Source organism: Nematolebias whitei, chromosome 7 (assembly GCF_014905685.2).
Source record: "Nematolebias whitei isolate Nwh7 chromosome 7, NemWhi1, whole genome shotgun sequence".
In the NCBI taxonomy this organism is placed as follows: Eukaryota; Metazoa; Chordata; class Actinopteri; order Cyprinodontiformes; family Rivulidae; genus Nematolebias; species Nematolebias whitei.
The window spans coordinates 29,709,757-29,719,379 of NC_056504.1; the positions used below are offsets into that span (position 1 = coordinate 29,709,757).

General features: G+C 37.2%; 1 protein-coding gene across 1 annotated transcript in view; it reads left to right on the top strand.

Moving 5' to 3' along the window:
• gnai2b (guanine nucleotide binding protein (G protein), alpha inhibiting activity polypeptide 2b) overlaps positions 1 to 9,623 on the top strand; it is an 88,264-nt gene that overhangs the window by 66,685 nt on the left and 11,956 nt on the right. The window contains exons 3-4 of the mRNA XM_037678720.1: positions 1,339 to 1,480; positions 8,440 to 8,600. Coding sequence (XP_037534648.1) covers positions 1,339 to 1,480; positions 8,440 to 8,600 — 303 coding nt within the window. The remainder of the gene's footprint in view (positions 1 to 1,338; positions 1,481 to 8,439; positions 8,601 to 9,623) is intronic.

Consider the following 9,623-nt stretch of genomic DNA (forward strand, 5'->3'; position numbering starts at 1 on the left):
AAGATCAGAATCAAAGCTCACCCCCAACTTTCTGGCTTCATGAGTGCAGTTAAAATCAAGAAGAAAAAGGGACTGAACTACTGAATCCCTTTTGGGATCCAAACACCATTACCTGAGTTTTATTGTTGTTGAGTGAAAAAAAATTATCAGACATCCAAGTTTTGATGTCTGTAAAACAGAGGGTAAGTTTATTGAGAGTAGAGAGGTCTGATATGTTAATAGCCAAATAAATCTGGGAATTGTCTGCATAAAAAAGAAAAAAGATATTGAATTTATGAATAAATTGACCAAGTGGTGGCATATAAATGGAAAATAATAGTGGCCCAAGAATAGACCCTTGTGGGACACCACAGGTGAGATAATCTGATATTATGACTCTGTAAGAATTTATATCACCCGTTGCTGCCGAAATTCTATTTGCCATAGTGTGTGGGTGTGTCTGTTATCAAACTATTTATTTAAACATTGGACAAATTTTAAGGAAACTTGTACCTAATCATCAGCTCTAAGGCTACAGCTGATGAACATCTGGAGTCATGCCAATTCAAGGCAGCTTTCAGAGCTAACCAACATTAGCCAGCGCAAAAATGTCCTAACTCAGTTTTACACATATTGAGATACATTTTTATGTGACAGTAGCTGAGTCATTCACAGCACATGCTTCATAAACATCACACAGAGATAATTTTCAGACTTGACCAAAAAGGCTACAACTCTTTCATTCCTCAACATACGATGATTTTAATCTAAAACTCAGACATGAAAGGCAATGAGCGATAAATATTACTTCAAGGAATGCTAGGCCTTTAATGATATTGTTCTTTCACCTGCTTTACAATTAAATTTGTGTGAATGAAAATTTATATACAAGCATCAGAAGAGAAATTAGAGATCAATTAGAGAAATTTAACGAATGTTAAGGTAAGAAAAGCGACTAAACTTAGGATGAAATAATATTATTGCTTTAAGCAACTGATGAAGTTGATTGTGTCTCATGTGTAGAGGGATAAAAGCATTTTTATTATGAAAGAATCTCATCTATTATAATAAGCCCATTTTGAGTTAACACTGCATTGTTTTGTATTGTAATTATATTGTAACATTATTGATTTATTGCTCTGAAAAGCAGTTTAACCATTTTAAACTAAAAGCCTGCTACTCTATCAATGAGGGTAAATCTCACCTCGACTTTTTGGAAAGAGAAATAATTTACTAAATGTCGCGTTTAATCCCACATAACACCAGGATTTACTAAATCAAGCTTTTTTACTGCGCATACTGTGAATTTATTCATAAATATGTACTGAAATAAAACTTGCAAGTTCTTTGTATTTTCAGGATCATCCACGAAGACGGCTACTCAGAAGATGAATGCAAGCAGTATCGAGCGGTTGTTTACAGTAATACCATCCAATCTATTATGGCTATTGTTAAAGCCATGGCAAGTCTCAAGATAGATTACAGCAACCCTGCAAGAACGGTAAGATACACAAAGAGACACAATACTTTTGAAAAAGCTAAACATTCATTTTATTCCCCTCTGCATGTTTTTGTTGTTTCCATTAGCATAAGATAACCAATTATTGTTTACTAAAAACCAAGCCAAAAGCAAAAACGTCCTCATTATTGTTTGTGTATACTGTACAGTGATATATTACCCTCTTTTTCATTCAAGCTTTATTTATACAGGTTAGTCTCATTGAGTCATGAGGACTCATTTACAAGACAGACTTGTTTTAAACAAAAATCACACAACAATAAAACAATCCTATACAAGCATATAAAATGAAAGTCAATAAAAGAGGTGATATAAAAAGAAATAAAAAATGTGTTACATTATAAAAACGGTGTAAAAACAGGAACATGTCTGCAATGATTTTTGCATTGAACTTAACAGTTGTTTAAAATCCCTTAGGGAGGTCAAAGTCGAGAGCTTCAGATCTTTTTGTTAGTTATTCCAGGTTACAGGAGCAGAGTAAGAGAAGGCTCTTTTGCCAAATTTGGTCCGCACTGAGGGAACACTGCAGGTAATGATGTCTTGGGAGTGCACGCTGTAGCTGCACTGACGAAGTGACATGTAGGAGGAGATGTATTAAGACAACAGACCAAGAAGTGATTTAAAGATGAAAATGTACCAGTGAGAGAGTTTGCGTGAAGTTAATGATGACCAGTTAACCAGCGAATACAGGGTGCAATGGTGGGTATGGTAGTTACAGCCAGTTATGAATCTTAGTGCACCGTGATAAACAGCATCCAACATCTGCAGGGTGCTTGTAGGAGCGTTCATGTAAATAATGTCACCATAGTCAATGGACGGAAGGAAAATAGCAGTTACAAGGTGTTTCCTAGCATTCAGAGTTAATCTGGATCTATTTCTGAAAAAGAAACCCAATTTAACTTTCAATTTATTTACCAAGTTTTCGACATGATGCTTAAGAGAGAGATGTGCATTGACCAAGATTTGCAGATATTTGTAAAAGTCGACAAATTTAATAGGAACGCCTATCATAGATAAGACAGAAGGAAGGACTGCTGGAACCAACTTCCTGTTTGAAAATAACTTTTGGTTTTATCAGCATTTGATACTGAACAGATTGGACTGAATGATGTCACATGCAGATTGTAGAAGCTGGAAAACCTTATCAACTCTTAGTTCAACAATAACTGTGTCATCGGCATAGAAATGTAGGATGCATCAGGAATGATTTGACCTAAAGTACTTATGTAGATTGTGAAGAGGGTGGGTCCTAAGACTGAACCTTGTGGTACACCATTGTTAATCGTTAAATAACTGGAAGAAGTACCATTATGTTAAACACATTGCCTCCAGTCTGAGAGTGAACCAACCAATAGTGTGATCTGAGAAACCAATTTCTGAGAGCTTATGGTATAAGATGTCATGGTCCACAGTGTCAAAAGCTTTAGACAGGTCTAAGTAAAGCGCAGCACAATAATCCTTAGGATCCAAAGCTTCAACATAATCATTAAAATTTTTCAGCAAAGCAGTCATTGTGCTGTGTTGTTTCCTGAAACCAGACTGATGGGGAGATAAGATGCTAAAATAATTCAAATACTTCTTGACTTGAGTATTTATCAATTTTTCTAAAACCTCAGCTACAATACAGAGTTTAGAGATTGGCTGATAGTTGTTCAATATAATGGGGTCTCTTACCTTTGGTAAAGGTAGCACAAAAGCTGTTTTCCAAGCATTTGGAACAGTACTTTGGTTTATGGACAGATTAAAGATGCGGTACACCAGTTAATCAGTTACCCTCTGCAGAATAGGATCTCTTTTAGGCCACATTTCCCTTATTATCAACAGCTTCTTGCAGCTGTACATCCAGTGCCTTCTCTGAATTCACACAGCTTTATATTTGTTTCTTAACTCATTCTTGCCCAACTCACCTCTGCACATTTTCTTTTTTCTGGAATAAACATTTATTCTTTCTCTTCCCCAACCCAACTATGTGAACAGAGGGTTGTGACATCAATTAAAAAAATAAAAATAAAAATAGACAGGTCTGTTTCTCATATCTTCTCCCCTCCTCGCTGTTCTTGTTCTGTCAATAACACTGGTGAACGGTGCCAGTAAAACAAATGTGTGATCATGTGGTTTCTAACGCACACCTGTTCACAGCAGCCTTTTTGTCTGCAGAAGCATTGATGTGGTAGAAACTAGAACGCTGTGTAATCCTTTACTGATGCATCACCGTAACCCGCAGGGAAACAGTCCTCATCTCCACAACATCATCTCCTCCGTCTTTGATCTGCACTGTCATGAAGTTGTAAAAGAGGGAAGAGTTTGAGTGCAAGCAGGGGAAGCAGCCACCAACAGCTCTTTTTGAGACTAGATTAATTCAAAGGTGCTCTTGAAAAAGAATACAGGTCACAAAAATTTAAAATCATGACCCGAGGACTACCCAGCTGGAGAAGAAGGACCTTAAACACAACCTGATTGCTTGATTTCTTTGTTCTAAACAGCTGTGACTTATCATTTTCTAACTTCTAAGATGAATGACTTCCCCTGGGAATCAAAAATGTTGTTTAGATTTATTTAAGAGTTTTAGCAATCTGATTGTAACTGGATAGCACTAAAGTTTAAACTCCCTCAAAGCACATAGAAACCATCTTTCTTCAGACCAACTTCAGAGGTGTTCTGGACCCTTTTCTAATCTGATCAGTCGGTCATGTACCCCACAGTGGGGCCTCTTTCTAGACTGACGTGACTCCACGGGGTATGCATTTTATCATTAAATGTGAACAAAGATGTTGAAGCTGACCACTTGCAGTCAAATACCCTAAAATGGATTGATAAGAAGTCTGAACAACAAAGCAGAGTATTGCATATCTTTACAGTCAAGATGAAAATGAACAGATTAATTTATTTATGCATATCATGGGCTGTTGGAGGTAACCACAGCAAACCCCACAGAGAAAGTCTACAACTGAGGCTCAAAGCAGCCATGAAAAGAGCTATAAAAACAGCGGGCCCACTATTGCTCACACTGCTGTCCCAAAATTAACCGGTCATGGAAATTAATTTTCATTATCCATACGAAACCCTCTAGGTTTTATGTACCTTAGAGTGTGAAATGGAGGTTTTATTGTTTCTAATATTGCCAGTAATTTTAGTGTTTAACTAGCAGCTATTTAATTACTGTACAGAAATTCTGTGTGGAAAATAAGCTGCCATGCAATCATAAGCATTTATGAAACCTTTGTTGTTTCATCCATCCATTATCTTTTACCCGCTTTGTCCTTTTCGGGTTGCGGGGGTCACTGGTGCCCATATCCAGCTATCACTGTGTGAGAGGTGGGGGACACCCTGGACAGGTCTCCAGTCCATCACAGGGACACATAGAGACAAACGAGACAAACAACCATTCACTCTCGCACTCAAACCTAGGGACAATTTAGAGTTACCAATCAGCCTAACATGCATGTTTTTTGTCTGTGGGAGGAAACCGGAGTACCCGGAGAAAACCCACGCATGCACGGAGAGAACATGCAAACTCCACCCAAAAAGGCCCCGGACCGAGATTTGAACCGGGGACCTGATCGCTGAGAGGCAGCAGCTCTACCAACTGTGCCACCGTGCTGCCCCTTTGTTGTTTCAGTGTGAGGAAACAGCAGAGGGCATTGAAGTCAAACTGCCAGCGAAGGAGGTAGTCATAGAGCTGTAATGGTTTATATGTGTAAGGGCTCGAGGGTTTGTCATATGATGACAGGTGGTCTGCCACAGGATTTTAGAACAGGAAATCTTACACATGTTTTCATAGTGCTCCATTAATGCTGCTAAAATAAACTCAGTGCCTCTTATGGTTCCACGATGCCAATGTCATTGTTTACGCTGAACTGTTTGGTGAAAATGGCTGCAGAGGCCTATTGTTCTGAAGTTCATCATATACAGTATGGTGTTCAACAGAACACCACATGGATTCAGATATAAAAATTCACTGAATTCATGAAAACATTTTTGTCTAATTGTTGTATCAAAGCTTGACCAGCAGCCTGAAGTGAGAAAACTATGGATTTTATAAAGATTTATACAACATAATGTAAATTTGTTTGCTATAACATGTAAAAAAAAAAAAAAAGCATGGAGAGTCAATTCACATGCACACTTCACCAGACATCACACCTTCAGATGTTAAACTTGTGTTGCCAGTTAAGAAAGCAAAACATGGTAAGAGTAAGAATGATCATACATGTGAGACACATCCACAGAAGGTCAGCAGTGTATTCACACAGCTTTAATACAGAAACATGAACAAACACACCTGTACAAAGACCCATCCATTAAAATCAACAAAACCCAGCTCTACGCGGATCTGTTTTCTGCAGCATCCTGTGAAGTCTTCGCAACCTGGGAAATGTGAGCTGTGACTCAGGGTGACTTTACTCTGAAAGCAGCGCATGTGTTCTGTAACTGAAGCTGTAATCGAACAGCAGGACGCTGCTGTGGTGGTGTTTGTGTGTCTTTCTCCACTAACAGATCTGTTAAATGGCTCTGTGTACGTGATGGTACTCTCACACTCCCACACACAGCAATTAGTGTGTTAGCCTGCTTGCACTCGGACACATCAGCACCGCAGAGATAGTGCATATTCTGCTTACATTTACACAAGCACAAAAACGCAGTTATTTAATTTGACTGATGGAGCGGAGAGAGTTCAAAAATCTGCATCACAATAACAATCCTGCACCTAAAATTAAATTATTTTCATTTTCAGCCAGTTTAGCAAAAATACTCCTAAAGTACAACAAATTGTACAACAGTTAGACTATATCTATTCCAACACTGACACATAAAACTAATCAATTAGAAAGTTCACTTCTTAAATCAAGAGAAAGTGAATGACCAACAAGTTAAATGTATTTTTAGTCAGTTGTACAGTAACTTACATGTTCTTGATCCAATAAGATTGATGGCATTATTCTTTTTTTGGAAACATAATCAACACATTAAGTTGGAACTATAATAAACTCTGATTTTCTGGGTTTGGAAGAAAATTATAGCTAGCATAAGATAACACTTTTCACCACAGTTTGTATTCAAACAGTGCATAAATATGTGTGTGTGTGGTGGTGGTGGGGGTTATGACTAAATCATTTATGGCATAAATGATTTAATTACCAACCTGCTCATATAAATTCATCATGAATCAATATGTTGATGTTTGTTTTTTAATATTTCACAAAATGCACTCATTTCACACAGCATGTAGATTTGTTTTTATATATTTTTTTATTATTTAACACAGTGTCTATAGGAAAACTCTTTAACATAGCATGTGTTTGTATCCTTAGCTACTGTATTTGGTTGGTTGTGGTAAATTATTGTGATTTAGGGGGAGTGGCGGCACAGAGGATAGAGAAGGTGGGCCTGTGATGGGAAGGTCACCGGTTCAACTCCCTGGATCAATAACATCAAAATGTGGGTGGCAAAGGTGAATCACCCACACCTGTCTCCACCCTCATTTGCCTCACTCTGGGCCCTTGTGCAAGGCCCTTAACCCCAACCATGGGCGTCCCCAGGGCACCCTAGATGGCAGCTCTCTGCTCCACACAGAGGGCTGTGGTAGCTCAGTGTTCTGTGGTTGTGTCAGGAAGGGCATCCAGCGTAAAAAAAAAAAAAAAAAAAAAAAAACATTTGCCAAATCTTCATGCGACAGTTCACTGTGGCAACCCCTGAAGAAGGGAGCAGCCGAAAGACAAAAAAGGGTTATTTATATATACATTATAGATAAATATATATATTATTATTTATTGTTTTACTATCATTGCCGTTAGATGTGCTCAGTGGTCCTGCTTTGCAGCGCCCTACATTCCACCTGTATCATGTTAGTGATCAGCACACCTTTTGTCATTCAATGATCATTTGGTACCACTTTACAGTAAGGCTCCCTTTATAGATGGCTAATGAATAATTTATAGATATGATATTAATTCCACTATAAACACTTTATGAATCATTAATAATTGTTTATTATGCATTAATTAAGGGCGACAGAGACAAAACTGACCAGTTTGTTACCAAATAGTGAGCCAAATCTGTTCACCTATATAGTTCATCTAGAGTTGTTATAGTAAACATTTTAGACTAAGTTACTACTTTGTGAGCAAAATAAGCATTTCTAAATCTATTTTTTTAGCATATAATTTTAGTTGTAGATACTTATATTACAGTGCTAAAGTACAATATTATATGCTAAAGAAATAGGTTTACAAATGCTTTATGTTCTTACAAGGTAGTAACTTAGTCTGAAATGTGTAATGTAACAACTCTACATAAAATATATAGGTGAACAGATTTGGCTCACTATTTGGCAACATACTGGTCAGTTCTGTCTCTGTCACCTTTAATTAATGCATAATAAGCAGTAATTAACCATTTATAAAGTGTTTATAGAGGATAATAACATATCTATAAACTATTTATTAGCATCGATAAGGGGAGCCTTATTGTAAAGTGGTACCGCTCATCCTAAATGTGACACTAATATAATGCTATTTATATAAATTATCATGCGGGTTTTTCTCATTAATACTAGCAGAAAGATTCTTTGTACATTTTTAGAATCTATATTTTGTAATTCCTCAAAGTCATCAATTTTGCTTTGCTTTTCATAAAAATAACAGAGAATCGTGCATTTTGATTATGTGCACATATTGCTGTAGCAACAAAAATCCATTTAATATTGATGACCGAGTCTTTACAGCACTTTTCATTAGAGTAAATACAAGTACTGCATTCGGCTGGACTTCATGAAATGGCTGTCTTCAGAAAGATAATTTAATTTTAACTCATGTACATTTTTATAAGCTCAATTTAGTGTCATCACTTCTTGCAGATAAACGTTTTCATCTCGATTATAGCATAACTGATTTAATTCCCAACCTCTTTTAATCCCCCCCACCCCCCACCCCTCCCTGCAGGACGATGCTCAGCAGCTCTTTGCCCTGGCTGCAGCTGCGGAGGAGCAGGGCATTCTTCCTGAAGACTTAGCCAACGTGATCCGGCGGTTGTGGGCCGACTGCGGCATACAGAGCTGCTTTGCACGGTCGCGAGAATACCAACTCAATGACTCAGCAGCGTAGTGAGTATGAGTTTGCAATTGTTATAAAAAGTGATTAAATTGACACTATTATGTTAGCAGATAATCCAAAACTAAGTAAAATATGAAGTAAACCTCTGTTCATAATTTAACGTCATAGCTTTCAAACTGCCACTACCAGCATCCTGTACTTGTGCAGAAACACGACCTTGTGTTCACTAATTATAAATAAACAGTGAAATGGAAAGCCTCAACTTATCAAGCACACATTAGATCATTTCATGTAAACATAATTACAGGACTTCATCATTTCAAAACATTAGAAACAGATTGAGATTTAGTATTTTTTGCCTGAACTTGTATTGATTGCGTTTTATATTGTGCCGTATAAATGGATGTTTGGAGCGGCTGCTGTTGAAGCTGCTGTTGGCTTGTTATTGATGGATTCCATTTACAGCCTCGCTGATATGAGCTGCACTGGAAACCTGGCTGACTTCTCCGGGGGAGTAATGGAGACTGGGAAAATAGGCCAATAACTTCAATTTAGTGAATATTTCTCTCTCTGAGGGTTTGATCTTTAATATTGTAACCTGATAAGTAGAGCAGAGCTTTGTTGTTGTTTAATTTAAGGGAAGGTGGAAAAAAAAATAAAAATGAGGTTTTCTTCAAAGAAAATTAGTTTTCAAGAAAACTTTAGAATTAATTGTTCTCACAGAGCGATACGCTCGTCTTTTTTTAACCTGCTGATTATTTCATGGCAGCTCATTTGGAAATATTTTAAAGCAGCTTTGATAAAATATATTATTTATTTTGTTTTATTGAATTCAGCACATTTGAAAGGTTTTATCGGCTTGTTAATTAATAATAAAAAAAAGAACATGGCATACATGGATGAATGGATCTGTGCAATAAAATGGTGGGTACAGTAGTCCCTCGTTTATCACAGGGGATCCGTACCCAGAAGCCCTGCGATAAGTGAAAAACCACGAAGTAGGAATAGTTCACACACACACACACACACACATACATGCCATGTTCTTTTTTTTTTTATTAATTAACATGCCG